This window comes from Anabrus simplex, chromosome 13 (assembly GCF_040414725.1).
Source record: "Anabrus simplex isolate iqAnaSimp1 chromosome 13, ASM4041472v1, whole genome shotgun sequence".
In the NCBI taxonomy this organism is placed as follows: Eukaryota; Metazoa; Arthropoda; class Insecta; order Orthoptera; family Tettigoniidae; genus Anabrus; species Anabrus simplex.
In genome coordinates this window covers 54,709,303-54,729,134 of record NC_090277.1, presented here as the reverse complement: position 1 = coordinate 54,729,134, position 19,832 = coordinate 54,709,303, and the positions used below count along the sequence as shown (strand labels likewise).

General features: G+C 39.7%; 1 protein-coding gene across 1 annotated transcript in view; it reads left to right on the top strand.

Moving 5' to 3' along the window:
• Positions 1-19,832, top strand: part of SIDL (SIDL trafficking protein particle complex subunit 10) — a 105,875-nt gene that overhangs the window by 51,297 nt on the left and 34,746 nt on the right. The window contains exons 10-13 of the mRNA XM_067157603.2: positions 3,137-3,243; positions 4,962-5,250; positions 5,455-5,592; positions 17,204-17,330. Of these exons, the coding sequence (XP_067013704.2) occupies positions 3,137-3,243; positions 4,962-5,250; positions 5,455-5,592; positions 17,204-17,330 (661 nt within the window). The remainder of the gene's footprint in view (positions 1-3,136; positions 3,244-4,961; positions 5,251-5,454; positions 5,593-17,203; positions 17,331-19,832) is intronic.

Here is a 19,832-nt window from a genome sequence, read left to right as displayed (position 1 = left end):
TGTTAACCCGTTGTGAAGTGACCTTTTCCATTTGCTACTGAACCTTTGTAGTGTGGGGTTATTTATTCACTTTTTGTTATAATGCATTATTTTGTCATTATCTGTGCTGTGCTGCTGCTACAGGGTGGGCAAAATAAAACTTACCCAGAAAATATTTATAAGACTGATGCGGAATTGACCCTTATTAATGAACAGGAGAACTGCCCGTCACAGGAAATGCTGGAAACTATGATTTTGATGCACCAATTGGTTGCTGTCACATGTCTGCGCTTGCGCATCTCCCGAGTACATAACTGTGTCATTACGTGTGAGTGAGGGAGAGGAGCAAATGTGTTTAGCGACCAGTTGAATGCAACAAAATCGTGCTCACGATGAAACAGCTCGTGTTCATTGTCAAGTTTTATGCGAAGCACAATTCGTGGGAAACCTGTGCGGAACTGTTTGCGGAAGAGTTTAAGACTAGAAGTGTTTGGGCAAAACCTCCAGCAAAGTCTGCAGTGATTAAAAACCGTAACTATCCAAAAAGAGTTCAAACACCAGAAAACATTGCTCGAGTGAAGGAAAGCCTGAAACCAAATCATACGAAATCTGAATGCCGTTTATCTGTAGAAGTGGGAATTATGAGTTCATCGCATCGAAACATTATCAAAAAGGACCTGCATTTGTTGTGTATGTGTTAAAAGTGTCCAGACGAACTTTTGTGTGTTCAGTTCTGCCGGTGGTTTCTGAGTGAAGTGGTGTCAGGACGTTTGGATCCTCAATTTTTTATTTCTTCAGATGAGGCCATTTCCAACATCATCTGTGATGTTCATTAACAAGGTTCTATCCTGTGTCAGTCTTATTGTAAATATTTTCCAGCCCAGTTTTATTTTGCCCATCTGGTACTACTACCATCACCACCACCACCACCACCACCCCTTTTTTTTTTTCCTCCCAATAATTGGTCTCTATGGTTACACCAGTAATGAATCATACTCAGCTGAACTTCCTATTTATGACTTGTTGCTTTCACTCCCTTTTCTGCAGCATATTCTAACACATTCAGTTAAGAGGTAGAAGGGCCCTCATTTTCACTCTTGATTGTGTGCTGGATGCTTCCTATTTACACACTGTACACAGCCGTGCGAGACTCAGGCATTCGAGATAACTAGGGTATGGAGCGTGAGTAGCTAAGGTGGTGCAGAAGCATAGGTTTTACAGTTAACTGAAAAGTTGCTATCAGTTCACTTGATATACGAGGGTTGGAACTTTAATAGTGGCAACTGTTTAATAATAACTGATAAAAAAGAGATACACATTACCAAGTTTTACTGTCCTTCAAAGTAGTCACCAGCATTGTGTACAACTCGTCTCCAGCGATATAGAAGTCTTAGAAAACGTTTCGCAGTGCTTGTTGTATTGATGTTTCGAATGGAGCGGTCTACTGCCTGACGAATCTCTGGAACAGTTCTGAATCGAATGCAGTTGAAAGTGCTAGGGGTCGTACAGCACGACAGTGACATCAAAGTCTTCAGGAGGCTTGCGAAGAATCTGCATTGCCTTACAGAACAGTGGCAAGGTGGGTAAAATCCTTGAACGACTTTTTTCATGCCCAGGCGTTCCTTCAGAATGTGAAGCACAGTCGTATGTGCTAATCTGGTGTTTCGGGCTAGCTCACGAATCATATGGCGTCGATCAGTGTCCAGTAACGCGGCAAGAGCATGCACTTCTTCACTGACACTAAGATGTCCTGACCGACGCTTGTCTGCAACATTTTGGCGTACCTTGTTGAAGGCTCTTACCCACTGTACCACTGTTCTGTAAGGCAATGCGGATTCCTCTCAAGACCTTGATGACACTGTCGTGCTGTACGATCTCTTTCACTTTCAACTGCAGTCACTTGAGAACCGTTCCAGAGATTTGCCAGGCACTAGACTGCGCCATTCGAACTATCAACACAACAAGCGCAGCTAAAGATATCGTACAACTTCCACATCCCTGGTAACGGGTTGTAAACAATGCTGGTGACTACTTTGAAGGGTAGTAAAAACTTGGTAACATGTATCTCTTTTGTATCAGTTGTTATTAAATAGTTGCCACTGTATAAGTTCCAACCCTCGTATCTTTTGAAACTTTTTTCCCACTCTATTCGTTTTTTGAGACCCCCCCCCAGTAATAGCCGATAATAATGTTATTGATTTTACATCCCACTAAATACTTTTACGGTTTTCGGAAGCCGAGGTGCCACAATTTTGTCCCGCAGCAGTAGGCCTACTTTGACATGCCAGTAAATCTACAGACATAAGGCTGACGTATTTGAGCACCTTCAAAATGACACGGACAGGACACGATCGAACCTGCCAAGCAGGGCACAGAATGCCCAGCGCTCAGCCGTCTGTCACTCAGCTCAACAATAATATTTGAAAATTAAGAGGGAGTCAAAAAAATTTTAGCTCTTTAGACTTTTTCAATCGTGAAATTACCATCGTCTAGCTCCAGTGTAGCAGTGGATCATCAGTAGTATTGGTACACTTTCCCAAGACACTGGTTAGCGCACCATTCTACAAGCCTCCTATGTAGAACAATGCAGTGATGGTGCACTGATTCAGCTGATGAGCCCACTACTACGCTGTGGCAAAACAATGGTAAAACATTTACAATTGATGAAATTAAATGATGGTTTCCTTATGGGAACTTTATATTTATTTAAAATTTATCACATGTAATTAAGAGAGAGGTTATAGGCGAGTGTATACAACAGTAGGATAAACACAGTGATGGTCTGTGTGGGAGGAGGGAGCAACAGAAAGAAGAGATGAAAACTGGCATCAAAACACAAAATGACACGGACAATATAATATCCACATCTTCGTACACTGCTGCGTTCACTGTTCATCAATGCTAGTTGTTCTGTGCATCCATATCATACATATAAAAGCAGTAATAGGTTTGATCATTTTGAGTCCAATCAGCTGGTAGTGGTCATTGTTTTAATATGCAATGTAAGTCCAGTTGGTGGTGAGCCGTAAGGTCTGCTGTTTTATTAAGAAACTTTTTCTGCATAACCCAGTGAATTGTCATTTTGTTGTTGTAAATGTTGTTCTCTTCCTTTCTTACAGTGGTGATTAATATTGATTGTATTTCTGTCCAATCATAGGTACGTGAAAACCTGTGCTGTGCTGGCTAGTTCTCCGGAGTTAGAACTAGACTTCAGGAAAGCCTACTTCTCGGAGATGATGGCGACGCTTAAGCAGCTCAACAACAGTGAGTAATTTATGCCTTACTATTGTATCTGTGTCTTGATTGTTGAAGGACAACACTTAAAGAAACATGTAATCTTTTACTAATGCTTGAAATTAATTCACAGGGTAATGAAGACACAGATTTGTTTAGGTGGAGGTTATCGCACTAGAAACAAAACCCTCTCAACACATTGCATTAGAGATCCAGGAATTGCAATTGCAGAGTTCATAATTAACACCTATTACTGTATACCGGTATATTCAATTATAAACTGACCCTTGGGAAAATGAAAAATTTTAAAGATTTAGAGAGAGAGTGCATGCGTGGGTGCAAAACTGGGTAATCTTCAGATCTAATATTCATAAATCATAAGTGTGATCTGCAATAAAACTTTGATATTTTTTGTCTGGTGTTTTTCACATCCTTTGGTGCATTTTTGTTATTTTAACACCTTTTGTCATATGTACGCCATCCTACTCATAACCTAATGCTTGTAAAACCTTCAATTATTATGTTTAATATATTTTATCTTTTATTAATTGCTAAGTACAACTCTACTCTGTAAATATGTATTGTACATTTGTATAACCTCAAATACGTGTTGTGAATACGTCTAACCTCAAAATCTGTGTGGTCGAAAACTTGTATATTCTTGTATAGGGTGTAATCTACTATAATTCTGATACATATGGAGGTTTCTGGAAACTTATTGTGATAATTTATTATCCAGATACATGTAGAAACATTAGGAATTTTGTAGATTTTGTCACTGTGGTTTGTGTATATGTAATATTGATTATTCAAGTTTGATGTACTCCAATCAAGAGGCCGGTCAATCAATTGATCCTTTTATGTTCGGATGTGTTCCATTTAGAGTGTTGCAGGAACGTTTTCAGAAGTCTAAACTGCTTGTCGAACCGTATATATATCGAGCTGACGGGCCGAGAGGCCGGTGGGAGTTAGTGTAGAGTGGAGTTAGAGAACGTAGAATGTGGTGTAGAGTGAGTGTTAACGGTGAGCTGAAGATTTGGTTGATATCTGAACTTGTCAGAATCGACTTGTAGTCAGTCTTGCCTTGTGAGGTAAAGTGAATAATCAGTGTGTGGACTTACTGACTCTGTACTTTTCAGAATCAGCTGTGTGATGGTTAAGTGAACGATCAATGTAAGGATTTGTTGATATCTGTAATATGACAGAATCAACAATAAATTGCTTCAATGTGTTTTCCTTAACAGCGTTATATTGTGTATAATTGTGTATAACTATGTGTTGTTAAGGAATATACGTAGCGGCAATATGGAAGTGAAAGTCTGGGTGATATTTATTTACACCAAAATAAAATCGCATCGAGAATGATACTTTTAATACTTTCCTCTCATCTTCATGAATGTAGTTTTAGTTTTCACTGTACATGCAGATACACAACATAAATTGCCCTTATTTTGGAAAATATTGTATCCAGTGTGTCCATATCCTTGTTGGATAGTTTTAATTCGTACATTCAGCATTACGTTTTCTTGCTTAACACGTTCTTTTTCCTTGTACCCTACAGAAATGTCTTAACAATGTTTTCTTATATTTATTTTGTATGTCTGTCTGGGTAATTTCTTCTAATATATCCATAGAATCTTAACCTGTGTTTTCTAATGTCATTGTGTTGTTGTTGTCGTCTTTGTGTTCTTTTCTCTGCCTGTCAGTGTATGTCTTGTGAGGACGCTCATCTTGATCCGACCTTGCAGGCACACCTCTAGTCACGTCCCTAGCAGATGCGTTCCTCTTGCTATGTGTGGAGGTAAAGCTGAGTAAAGAGAAGTCCATCATCAAGGATTCTGACATCGAGGTCCAGGTGGAGGTCGAAAGCCGCTTCCCTGTGAGCTTGCATTGTCAGAGAGCAGCAGTTTCCTATGAGGAGAATGTGGAGCCTCCCAGACCAGTCGTTCGGCCGCAGGAGACAGAAAGGAGGCATCGCAAGTCTCAGCCAGCCCTACCGGTAAAGGAGGAAGGCTCCGGAGATACACGGCACCATAGGTAATTATTTTACTTGTGTAGTTAAGTGATTATGTTAAGTCTTTTTCACTGTCGTCTTCTATTCAAGAGATTATGTGCGAAGCTTGCCATCGCTCATTAGCGTGTTTTGAGTTTGTGCTTTGGTAATTACAAAATTGATGTTACCACCCTATTCTCTGACAGCCAAGCATTGTGCTACGTTACTGTAGTTTTTGTTTCTATCAGCAGATGTAGCAGCGAGGACATGCGACCGCCCAACCCAGCACTGATGCGGTTGCACATGGTACAACATCTCGACTACAAGCAGGACAAGAGTCTCGGATCTGCCAGCATAGTCTCCAAAAACCCTAAACAGTTCCTGAAGTGAGTAGTGCCGAGAATAACTTGACAGATGTGGTATTACAACTTACTTTCTAATGTGAGCGCTGAGACTATATCCACGAGGGCTGTTAGATTTCAAAAAATAAAAAATACATAGGGTTGTTGACTGTATTGTCTCAGACTTGAAATAATATCAGGTTCAGGACAGTGGTCTTCCTGTCTAGTTCATCTTTTAAAGGCCCCATTTGCACTCAGACTAAAGTCAGAGGTAGGACTGCAAAACCAGTTTTTCAGGCATAATTCTGTGCTTATACTGTTCATTACAAGTTACTAAACTTCATATTTGGTCTGTGTTATCAACCTTAATGGGCCTGTTAAATTACAGAAAAATCGCACCTATACAAGTTTGCAGTGTTTATTTTATATAAGTACCGTATTTCCCGGCATAATCGTCACACTTTTTATACCAAAATTTTTGAAAAAATAGTAGGGTGCGACCATTATACGAAGAATTTGTAATACCAGTATTTGTATTACTCAAAAAATTTATTTATAACTAAATTGTATTTGATACAAATTTAAGATGCACGTAATACTCGCATCTATACTTCAAAATAATTAAAATCGTCTGAAACAAAATTCATAATTATTCGCAACAATTCGGCGAATGTTTTTCCAACCTGAAAATAAAAATGAATGTATTAAGTTAATTGTCAGTAATTTGAGTATAAAAGTTAAAATATTACACTTGCAAAAAATTATCGCTTTTTTGTGAAATACGGAATTACCGGTACACAATTTATTCCGAATCTTCTGTGTCGCTATCGCAAGTTTCGGTATCTGATGCGCCGTCCTCGCCACTGTTAATACCAGTATCAGATTCTTCGTCTCTCTGCCACACTGCGCCATCTTCAGATCCGTCTAGTGCATTCGAAATCCCAGTCCTTGGAGACTAATTCAGGTGGTATAAGATCCCAACTCTTCATCACCCACGAGCATAACAAGTCCAAGGGTGGACGCCTGATATTTCCAGCAGGCGTCAATTGCTGATCGCCGCTCATCATCCACTCGTAAAATTGACGTAAGTGGTCTTTAAAGGGTTTATTAATACGTACGTCTAGTGGCTGCAAAGCAGATGTTAGGCCACCAGGAATGACTATCTGTCGTGTCTTATTTTTACAGAGAAGTTGCTTCACTTCGTTCACGAGGTGACCTCGGAAACTATGTAAAACAAGCAGAGCTGGTTGTTTTAGTAGTGCACCGGGTCTTCTATCCCACACAGTTTTAACCCAGTCCAGCATGAGTTCTACGTCCATCCAACCCTTTGGTTGCACTCATACATGAATTCCACGCGGAAACTGTATATTCTTAGGCATCGTTTTCCTCTTGAAAATGATGTGAGGCGGCAGCTTTCTTCCGTCATCTGTAATGGCTAGCATTGCCGTGCAATGCAACTTCTCACTACCGCTGGTTTTCATTAATACACTCCGTTATCCTTTTACCCGCAATAGTGCTGTTGCGAGGCGTATCAAAAAAGATTGGAGTCTGATCGGCATTACCGATTTGAGAAAGCAAGTACGAAGTTTCCTTGCGCAAACGTATGACAAATCTGTGAAAATTTACAATCTTGTCCGTGTAATCAGCAGGCAACTTTTGGCTTAGTGTTGTTCTCCTTTGCACTGACAGATTGTGTCGTCGCATAAACCCCTTAATCCACTCACGACTCGCCTTAAACTGAGTTATGTTGTGTTTGCTGCTACCTCCCGTCCCTTAATTTGTAACATTTCATATGATACACTGCAGCCATTGCTACGTATTTCATTGGCGTACATAAACACTTCTTCGTCAGTTATAGGAAACTTCCCTGTTTTAGGACCTCTAAACGCGCGTGTAGAAGGGTTTGTGCTTTTTAGCTTGTTTTTTAATGTCCTCCAGTCACGCACCAACGTTTCACTCGCTGAAAATTTTCTTTCTGCAGTTCTGTTCCCGTGCTGTTCAGCAAAGGCAATTACGCTTAGCTTGAAGCCCCCAGAATAGTTTCTATATTTACCCATAATCGCTTATAAATGCTTCACACGTTAATGTTTTGCAACATAAATGACTTTCCATAATTGTTCACTGTTAAAACATTTTAAAACACCCCAAACACAAATTAAAAACTTAAATTCTCACGCACACATGTCTACAGTAATCACGTCAGTCACAAACAAATATATGCATCTGTGGTCTGTCCATTCCAGAGCAGCCAATACTGTTAGGCAGCAAGGAAGCATGCAGCAATTTGGTATCAGTTGAGCTCGTTGGTTGCGACACACTAGTGCGCTTGCGCAAAGCTCGCAAACCGGAGCATGGACGTCTTCATACATTGCTCTAGCTAGCGCGGTGTAGATCTACTGTAGTTGACCGTGTTTTGAGACGTCAGTAACAAACATTCATTTTTTCAATTTCTTTTAAACATACGGTAATTTGGTTAATATTTTTTCCCAGTTATTGATGATTTTACATTACATTACTGACGACTTTATAAAATAAAACTTTAATACCATTGGATAATAATTATCTTGACTGCTTGGGTAAAAGTTTTCATCCCATGCCCGGACACTTATGACGTAGTAGTAAGATAAGAGTCTAGCGATGACAACCGAGACATCGTAAATAATTCGGCTGCCCGTGAGCTGAATAATTCCATGGAAATCTGCGTTATCGTCTTGGATTTCACTTCGTGTGCAATAACGCAGGAGCCGCCCCATGGTGTAGGGGTAGCGTGCCTGCCTCTTACACGGAGGCCCCGGGTTCAATTTACGGCCGGGTCAGGGAATTTTACCTGTATCTAAGGGCTGGTTCGAGGTCCACTCAACCTACGTGATTACAATTGAGGAGCTATCTGACAGTGAGATGACAGCCCCAGTCTAGAGAGCCAAGAATAACGGCCGTGAGGACTCGTCGTGCTGACCACACGACACCTTGTAATCTGCAGGCCTTCGGGCTGAGCAGCGGTCGCTTGCTAGGCCAAGGTCCTTTGCGACTGTTGCGCCGGGGGGCGGGTGGTTGTAATAACACAGAATTCTATCAGACCTCTTGTCTACTAGAAGACAAGTGTGTGCTGGTACCGGTATTTCCTGGCGATGTTGCCGATAAGCGATAACTTAAAGCCTTACGTATTTCAAATGATTACTCATAATATGTAGGGGGTGAATAAATTGTACACTGTATCGCGATCACGTTGTCAAACTGCTGATAACCTAAAGCCATGAGTCGTACATATACTGGTATTATTTTTTTATACGTTGTGCAACATCTCGCAAATGTGACTGTGTTGCCAAATTGCCCATAAACAATACACGTATTTAAATTGCTCATTCATGTGCAACTTACATTGCAGTTCCATTTACCTTTTAACCAGATTGGTGAACAAAATTTGGACGTGCGACTATTATACGATTAAATGTTTAAAGTCCGATTTTTGTATTGAAAATAAGGGATGTGACGATTACGTGGCGGCGACGATTATGCCGGGAAATACGGTACATGTTTCATTCTTCGCAGAGAACACCATCAGCTTCCAGCGCAATTATTGATAATATTGAAATCAAGGTACAATTATTGACAAAATATTTTAAAAATTCAAGTATTCTAAAAGTTTACTTATATTAATAGATTAAGTATTTAAAATACATTCACGAATTTGTATTGTGTTAAAGTAACATCTTACGAGATTAGAGATGTTATATTTCAATGAAACAGGTGGTATATGTTGTGTAATATGAAGGAAGTTCTCTTGTTCTGAACAGGTATTTAGTGAAATAGGGTGAAGTTCATATTACATGCTCCATGATATATGAATAAGGGAATTGACATTTGAGTTATGTTTAAGGATTGACACTATATCAATTATTATTGAAATAATTCTTGATGTGGAAATTTTCATGTAGTCGCCAGTTAAGGCCAGACTGGTAAATGTTATAATGATAAATGTAGTAAATGTCCTCGCCGGCCTTATGTTACTTCATCTGTATCAAGTTGCTTAATGTCCGTAGTGCTTTGAAAATGCGAAGTTCGCAAGATATAGAGCCACTTCTTGGATCTTCTGTGAAGTCATTTCTGTCTGTGGTAATGACAATTCAAGCATATTCTGTTGTAAATACATATTTCATTTCAAAACTTTCGTCGTCTAGAATAAATGGGTCACTTTCGTCTCTTAAAGTGTTTTATGATTATGTCCAGCCTCCATAACCTGTAAATGTTGTATGCCTTCTGTGTTACAAATATTGTGGAGAGCATCGTTATTTTCCATTCTTTCAATGTGTACTTAATGGATAAGTCGGATATTTTAACACAATTATATTACTGCAGACAATAAATGCCACTAAAATAAACTGATCACTGGTTTCTTTTTCGTCACTCGACGCTGTACAAAGCTTATACAAGGGTCCTGGTCTGTATAAGCAGTTCAGTGAATAACTATAACAGTTGTATACACAGGAGGCTTTTACACGGTTTGTTAGTAACAAATTGCACATAAACAGTGTAAAAACCTTGTATAAAAGTTATACACCATTTATTAGTAAGACTATAAATGTTTAATGCAGTAGAAGTAGAAGCGAGAATTCATAACTGCGAAAAATTTGCTTGCTATAGCGGATTGTCGTTATATCAGATTTTTCGTTAAAGTTGAGGAAGAAGCCATATGCTTCAAACTTGCGTTTTCACGGATGATATCCACACTACAGCTTACTTGTTTATTTTTTGAAATCCAATACTGCGTGAAAGTATGTTTAATTTAATTCTGAAAATATTATGGTATCACTCCAGAGGCCTCTGTGGCAAACGTTTCAGTTTTCTGCTTCCAACAACATCACCTAACCTAATCGTATATGCATCATGAAAACATATTTCAAGCGTACATAGAGAAATTGTAACCACCTAGCTACAAAATATACATGGGAATATTCCAGAATTCAACTACTCAAGAAAATATAAACTATCCTCTGAAATCAGTGATGATGTACTCTGCCATACCTTGAAGTGAATTCATTCTTACTTAATTTCAGTACATAACATTAAAATTAAGCAATCGTTTGCTTCAGCCTTTATTTCTAACGAGTTAACAACTGCTAACGACCACATCATTTACGCATTTATTACAAAAACATGTTATCCTCTTTCATTTTGATTTTCCTTATAGAGAACAGCAGTCGGTGGGTATTACTGATCGACTAAAACATCGCTTTCGAATGTCGGCGAGAGAGCTCGCAAATGTACATAGCGAGAAAACGATACTGTTCGATGATCGATCGCATTTTGTGGCAAATATTCAAGTTTTCTTATTCAAACAGCATCACCTAACCTAACTTGACCATACTATATGTATCATGAAAACCTATTCCAAGCGCCAGCAGAGAATGTATAACATCTTGCTATAAGTTTACATGGGAGTAGCCTCTTCCATATCTAACCAGACGTGAGAAAATATAAATATAAACTGACCTCTAACATCACTAATTACATTTTGTAGCAAACATTTCAGTTTTTGTATTCAAACAGCGTCACCTAACCAAACTTAACCGTACTACATGTATCATGAAAAAATATTTTGAGTGCCAGTAGAGAAATTATGACCTTCTTGCTATAAATTTACATGATAATAGCCTTTCCAAAATGTAACTAGGTGCTAGAGATTATAAACTAAATGCTGAACTCAATGATGCACTCTGCAATATCTTAATAATAATAATAATAATAATAATAATAATAATAATAATAATAATAATAATAATTGCTTTATGTCCCACTATTTAATATTTGAACTTACAGGCGTTTGCCCATTACAATGTTCAAATTCATACAACCAAGCAAGAACTGAATATTAATCACGATGATAGTAATAATTAGAGTTGATTTGTTTGCAGAATGGCAAACGATCACTCACTACTGGAGAGCCGCTTAGCCCTAAATAACAATGAACTATGATTACCAGAAGATGTGAAGCTTCTCACAAGACAGTATGGATTTTGAACTAATGAAGGAATTCCCAGCCAATGTGAGGCTTTTTGCGGGCCTAACTATGCACTATTAGGGATGATAGTAAAATGAGAACCGAACCTACCCGAAGTGCTCACTCCTGGGTAAGATCTGGTGCTAACCAGATGACTTTGGAATGTTATGTAATCTGCTAAGGCTATGTAACAAATCAGTATAAATCGTAAAGTAAAGTTAAGACAAAAGATAGTTAAAGGGGAAAGATGGAGCAACCATATAAGACCTACTTCTGCATCCTACCCTGTCAGCATGTCTGGTAATTTCCACTGCACATCGACGTTATCATAACATTTAAAGTGCTGAGTGCCAATCGCCCACTGACCTAATTTTGCTGGCTACTCCTCTGTTTACATTCCAGGTTACTACATCATATACTACCTCTCACTTTCCTTAGACATAGTTTTTTAACTGCGCATAGGGACTTATTCAGGCCGCTGTTGTTTCTCAATTGGCTCGCCATCCATACTTGCCTACACATTTTTTGCTGCTTCACATTTAGAAACTTTGCCCTTAGTTTCTCTGTCCCTATACAGTCACAAAGTAAATGCAGATCATCATACTTATCCTCGCAGAGGATGCATTGTGAGCTCTCTTTGCTCATAATCCATCCCTTATTTCTATGCAACCCCATCAGCCACCATAATATCTCACACTTTAATCTTCCTTCCCCGAATCTTATACTTAAATTAGAGATCTGGTAGACCTTATAGAGTAGGCTGAGCGAAGGCCTTTTCCTACTTTTTTTCCGAAGAAATCTGCATCTGTATGTTCTGCATTCTGCTATTTTTTCCCTTCGAACCCTCTCTCCAAATATATCCCATACCCAAATTCTCAACATAACTTTTAATTTTTGCTAGCCAACACTCATCATTGATTCCTTCCAGTTCATGTCTACATGCTTCCTGCAGCAAAATATCGCCTCCGCCCCTTCTCAGTCTAGACCAATAATTTAACACCCTTTTAATGCAATCTACCTCGATTAAATATCCACATAGGATTAATACCCCCACATTGGCTGTACATAGCAGTAATCTCATAACAACCTTACTGAATTTATATATTATTTGGTTCAGGCTAACCCTTTTCTTTTCTAATACCCATAATTCAACCCCATATAAAGCTCTTCTTAGGACCAATGTTTTAGCACTAGCCTCAGTATTTTATAGCTTTCCCCTGGGTATATAGCGACTGGAATTTTTATTGCAGCAAGAGCTGCAACCCATCTCAAGTTGCATCTCTTGATGTGGTCATCCAATCCTCCTCTGCTATTTAGTAACACTGCTAAGTATTCTAATCCATCTACTTCATCTATTCTTGCCCCCTGAACCCTCCATTCCCTTACTTTCTTTGCCCTCTTCCTCTTACTTATAATCATCACCTTTGATTTGTTACAGTTAAATTTTCAACGACCACTTATTTGCGTAATCTGCTAATTTATCCAAACTTCTCTGCAATCCACCGGTAGTTAGCGTCATTAACAGAATATCATCTGCGAATAACAGGCCTGGGATCTCTATATTGTTCACCGCCGGGACAGCCCAGCTAGCCCCTCCGTGCCCGTCCAGTAAATCATTTATAAATAATACAAATAATATGGGCGATAATTTGCAGCCTACGTCCCACTAACTACTTTTACGGTTTTCGGAGACGCCCAGGTGCTGGAATTTAGTCCTGCAGCAGTTCTTTTGCATGCCAGTAAATTTACCGACACAAGGCTGACGTATTTGAGCACCTTCAAATACCACCAGACTGAGCCAGGATCGAACCTGCCAAGTTGGGGTTAGAAGGCCAGTGCCTCAACCACCTGAGCCACTCAGCTCGGCAGCCACATTTTGAGGTATGTCACATTCTTACTTAATGTGTATGTAGCATTAAAGTTAAATGATCATTTACTTCACCCTTTATTTTCAGTGAGTTAACAATATTGCTATCAGACACATTATTTAAGCATTTATTAAGACACCTTTTCTCTTACATTTCAAATTTGCTTTACAGAACAGCAGTCGGCAGGTATTACAAATCGACTCAGGCATCACCTTTGAATGTCGAGGAGAGAGCTCACTAGTGGACATAGCAAGGAAACTATACCGAAGATGATCTATCGCATGCAATATAATGGCTTGGTGCATAAATATCAGTTCCGGAAAATACGTGCACGCATAATCGCTCGTAATAACGGATGCATCAGTGATAGGGCTCTTGCTGTAACCGAAGGATAATACACAGTTTAATATAGGGATGTTGAAGGGACAGAAAAATCATGACGTTATATACCGTACTCGTTATAGTGGACTTCTACTGTATATTAATATAAGTACACTTCTAGAATACTTCAGTTTTTTATATTTTGCTAATAGTGGCACCTTGATTTCAATTTTAACAATAATTGAGCTTTAAGCTGATGACGTTCTCTACGAAGAACAAAACATGTAGTTATAATATGTAAAATAAACATTGTAAACTTGTATTCTATAGGTGGGACTTTTCTGTAATTTAACAAGCCCATTAATATACTGTTTTTGTTATCTCAGTGCCAAGTTTTATCTCCCACGTGTAAAAAAAAAAAAAAAAAAAAGCTATCAATTTTTATCTTATGAGGGGAGTAATAGGTTTAAATGACAGGAAACTTCGGGTCTTTATTGACATCAATGCAAAATGTAATAAGCTATATTGAATTTATTTTTAGAGATTTAAAATGCAATCTTTTGCGCCCTTGTCTAGGCTATGTTCATATAAGCTGACGGACCCAAAGTAAAATTCTCCTATCCTAACCGTAAATATACCCATAAAACGGGCACTCCCGAGCTCACTCAGGGTTGGCTCGTCTCACTTGGAGAGAGTATGTCAGACGTTCTTGTACCAGATCTAATGACACTTCATTCATCTTTCCTTAAAGCAGCCTCAGCAGTTTGTTTCCATGTTGCCTTAGGACGCCCTCTTCCTCTCTTCGGCTCTTTGATGGCAAGAGGTTTCTGTACTAAATGGTGTTCATTTCTTCTTCTGACATGACCATACCACTGGAGCTGTTTTTCCTCCATCTTGTCGCTGATGGGCCCGAAGAAAAATTATTTTCTAAAATTCTGTAAACTAAAACATATTACTCCACAGTTTCAAATTGAAAATGTCCACACTTGAACAAATTTAAACGAGTGTAGCTCTGGTGGACTGGGCACATCAGCCCATCTGTAGCACTCAAAGGATAAGTCTGCTGACAAGTCCACAGGCAAGTCTCTAATATTGTGGCACAGTTAAGGAAAGAATAGACTAGGAACGCTGATTTTAAGATCCAACCAAGACCAGGGGGAATGGGCTACTAATCAGTCGATAAATTCAGGTATCTAGGAGCATGATTCAGCTTACGTAACAAAGTTACATGAGCTGTATAGGAAAGAATCCAAGGAAACTGATTCTTCTTTAGGCTTGAAAATACACTGCGATCCAAAAGAATGGTCAAGATCAAAAACACCATCATTCGCTCGATTGTATTGAACGACTCCAAAACCGGAATAGCTGGAAAGGTGGACCGAGACAAGCTCGATATCTTAAAAAGGAAATCCAGGCTTAGTAGTTTAGACGGTTGAGGAACTGGCCTTCTGCTGGCAAGTTCGAACCTGACTCAGTCCGCTAGTATTTGTTGGTGCTCGAATATGTCAGCCTGATGTCAATAGATTTACTGGCATGTAAAGGAACATCTGCGGGACAAAATTCTGCCACCTTGGCGTCTCCAAAAACCGTAAAAGTATTTATTGGGACATAAAACCAATATTAATAATAATAATAATAATAATAATAATAATAATATTCAAAAGGAAAGTGATGAAACATATCCTGGGGTCTATTAAAGGTGAAGGAGAGTGAAGAGAGAGAACAAACAAAGAGATATCAAATCAGACATTCTGAGAATGAGGCAGGTCCAGTGGCCTGCATATGTAGTGAGGATGTCAAAAAACACGATACTCAGAGCTAGGAGGGAGGGAATATCACCAAAAAAAAAATTTACCCCTTGGTAGACCAAAGCATTAGATTAGCTGAGAGGGAGGCAACTTGTTCAGGTAGCATGTGATCAAGGCTGGTATTAATTTTATTCAGCATATGGTTCATGATGCCAGGAGTGTAGGTCTTAGTATTTGATGCCCTATATGTCTGGGTTAGAGATGATGCTGACGATACTTGAGGAGGGGAGGGGTGAAATCTGGTGTTGGCACATAGCCTACTCCTGTCGAATAGCACCAAGGGCTCTGTTCAAGGCTTAACATCTCCATTTCACGGATGAATCACCATCAGCAGCGTCATATGCCCACACTCCACATGAACATTGTGGAGTTGTTCGGAGTTGAATACAGGCTTTTGGCATGCAATCTAGTGATTAGTAGTATCCTACCCTGTCGGCCAACATTCTGATAGTAAATATTTTTTCTACCAACGGGGCTTAAACCAGCCCTTGACGCTGACCTCCATACATCATCTGGACTCCTGTTAGCCTGGCTGCAGTTTGTTCTAGCCTGTAAAGTTTTAATGCTGTCAACTCTTTCTTCTTTCCATGTGCAAACAAGTTCAAATTAATGCTTCCTTTTCTTTACATAGAGATTGAAATAGCCTTATCCCTTGCCGCTTGAGCATGCATTGGCTTAACTTTCTGCTACATTCTGGTGGAATGACATATGCGATGTTTCCTTGTATAGATTGATAGCATAAATCATAATATTTCCGTTGATGTGCATGTTTCCACGTGAGTTGGCTGTGCTGTTAGAGGTGCGCAGCTGTGAGCTCACATCCGGGAGATAGTGAGTTTGAACCCCACTGTCGGCAGGCCTGAATATGGTTTTCCATGGTTTCCCATTTTCATACCAGGTAAATGCTGGGGCTGTACCTTAATTAAGGCCATGGCCACTTCCTTCCACTCTTAGGCCTTTCCTATCCCATCATCGCCATAAGACTATCTGTGTCGGTGCGACATAAAACAAATAGCAAAAATAAAAAGATGTGCATGTTTCTGAGCGAGTTGGTTAGGTGCGTGCAGCTGTGAACTTGCATTCGGAAGATAGTTCGAACCCCGCTGTAGACAGTCCTGAAGGTGGTTTTCCGTGGTTTCTCATTTTCACACCAGGCTGTACCTTATTTTTTAAAAATTCATTTTACCTTACACCAGCACAGACAGGTCTTAGGCAACGATGGGATAGGAAAGGGCTACGAGTGGGAAGGAAGCGACTTTGGCTTTGATAAGGTGTGAAAATGGGGAACCATGGAAAGCCATCGCCAGGGCTACTGACAGTGGGGTTCGAACGCAGTATCTCCCGAATACTGGATACTGGCCGCACTTAAGTGACTGCAGCTATTGAACTTGATGTGTACCGCGATGCGATGTAAAGCTACCTTTAAAAAAAATTTGCATGTTGACATAATCTGATGTGTATTTTTGTTATCGAATTTCATGAAGTCCTGCTACCTCCACTGGAGGATCTGTGACTAACTGCTTGATTTTTTAAACGAACCGAGACATTTCCATAACGCTCGCACCTGAAGGACCTTCATCCTCCAAATAGTGTGGCATTTAAATGGTCTGCTGCACTGAGGGGTTTAGATCTGTCATGCCAAACTAATTTGTTTCTTTCAGGAGGACAGATAGTCACGGGAAGTACAAAAAAGTCTCAACGACAACGAAATGCAGTTTTGCATCTACTCTTGCTGTGGAGGAATTGACCTTGACTCCAGGAAAGAACACCTTCACTGTAAGAGCAAAGGTAAGATGGATAAATTTTATGCTCAGAGTCGAGTTTGGTTCTTTTTTGTGTGTGCGTGCGTATTTTTTTTTTTAATAATGAAATTTAGGACATTTGTATTAATTTTTAAAAATTGGCCAGTAATTTTGCAGAAATTTTGTGATTAATTTAATGAGCCAATTATATACCAATATTTAGTTTGATACTTTCTCGGTCCATAAGTGTAGACATGATAATAAGCTTTGGGGTTTTTTCAGTATCAGAAAAATGCCGGGCTGAGTGACAGTTGAGGTGCTGGCCTTCTGATCCCAACTTGGCAGGTTCGATCCTGGCTCAGTCCAGTGGTATTTGAAGGTGCTCAAATACGTCAGCCTTGTCTCGGTAGATTTGCTGGCACGTAAAAGAACTCCTGTGGGACAACATTCTGTTACCTTGGCATCACCGAAAACCGTAAAAGTAGTTAATGGGTCGTAAAGCCAATTCATCATAATTTCATCCTCATCACGACGCGCAGGTCGCCTACAGGAGTCAAATAGAAAGACCTGTGCCTGGCGAGCCGAACCCGTCCTGGGATATCCCGGCACTAAAAGCCACACGACATTTTATTTAGCCAATGACATCATCATCATCATTATAAAGGTTTAATTTCAAACAAAACCAAGTAACCACAATCACGGCAAATTTTAACAGAAGTCATTACCGTGCATGTGCACCAACCCTCAGAGTATTTTTGTTAGTTATTTGCGCTAGCACAGAACATTCTGAAGACAAACATTAGTGAAAGTTTGAATTTTCTTAAATATATACAGTGAAACTCTGTTAAGAAGTTTTTCAAGGGACTGCAAAAAAAAAACTTCTTAAGCAGGAAACTTCTTAAAAGGGGTAATGCCCAAAAACTTATTCTGTACTTTGAAATACATGTGAAACACACAGCCAACAGATTTCCTTGTTTGTGAACAATACCGAAATAGGCCGATATATAAGAGCTGCTTACAGAAAGCCACAATATAAAAATTCGATTATCATGACAATATTTTTAGAGATAAAGTAAAATAATTGAACATACCATATTATAAATATATTTGATAAGAGAAGGGAACATATTAAGTTATATAAAAACCTTGCAAGGTTTGATTATTTTAGCAGGCAGAACCATGTCCTTCCACACTTCCCTTCCCTGCGAACTTACACTCTCTGCTTCGCAACAAATTGTTTCGTAAGCGAAAACCAAAAACCCCATGGCACTACAGCCCTTGAAGGGCCTTGGCCTACCAAGCGACCGCTGCTCAGCCCGAAGGCCTGCAGATTACGAGGTGCCGTGTGGTCAGCACGACGAATCCTCTCGGCCGTTATTCTTGGCTTTCTAGACCGGGGCCGATATCTCACCGTCAGATAGTTTCTCAATTCTAATCACGTAGGCTGAGTGGACCTCGAACCAGGTCCAGGTTAAAATCCCAGTCCTGGCCGGGAATCGAACCCGGGGCCTCCGTGTAAGAGGCAGGCACGCTACCCCTACACCACGGGGCCAGCTTTGTAAACGATGCCGGCTCGATTTTTAAAGCGTTCCAGCCACCCGCTCTACGCTGTAAAAGGTACCCTTAATTTGCATGAGGCTTTCTCCTGCACAATAGTCCCACTGAAAGGTATGTTTAAACTTCGCTGCTGTTTAAACCATATTAGCAGAACTTGTTCTATTTCATCGTACTTTTCAGATTTAACTTCCTTACAATTTGCTGAAGTATTCCCTGCAGAAGCAGAGATCTCTTCTTTCTTCGCTATAATATCGTTCAAAGTAGACGGCGGCATCCCCAGCTCCTTTGCCAAAGCAACACGAGAAAGTGTAGATGACGCCACTTTCCTTATAATCTCCACTTTGTCTTTTATTGTTAGTGCCTTTCGCTTGATCTCTTTCCTCTGAGTTGCGCTCATTTTCACTTTTTAAAAAAAGCTTGTACGTTGATATTACAAGTACAAGTAACTTCACCGACTCCTATTCATACTAATTACGACGCTACACTATGCTTGGCAATCCGTAGCTTGGGCTTACAAGACGCAAAGACAAGACGTGTACTACAGTCTGTTAGCATGTGCTTTCTATCTTCCTCACACCCCTGACACCTGCTTCAAGGATAACGGCAGCAAATGGGAAATCTAGCAACTTATTCTTAGAGATCTTAGAACCTAGGCCTAAATCGCCCCTGCATTCCTACTGGTTGTCACGGCAACGGGCGTCGTTTCTGGCTGTTTCACAAGTACCGCATGGCCAAGCCACTATTGAGTTTATTTTCCCGCTTCAATCCTCTTCATGCTATAGGTAATGAAGAAAAGAAACACAGGTTCGAAGTTGGTAGAAATTAGTGCATGGAAATGTATCCGGGGTATTACGTGGGAGAGATAAAGGTGCAGTAGCAACGCTAGCACATCTAAACGTAAACAGTTTCTTTCCCCGCGAGAATTTTATTTGATGTCTCCTCATCCTTGTGCTACGTTCTAATAATGCGATGTAATAATTACGAGTCACAC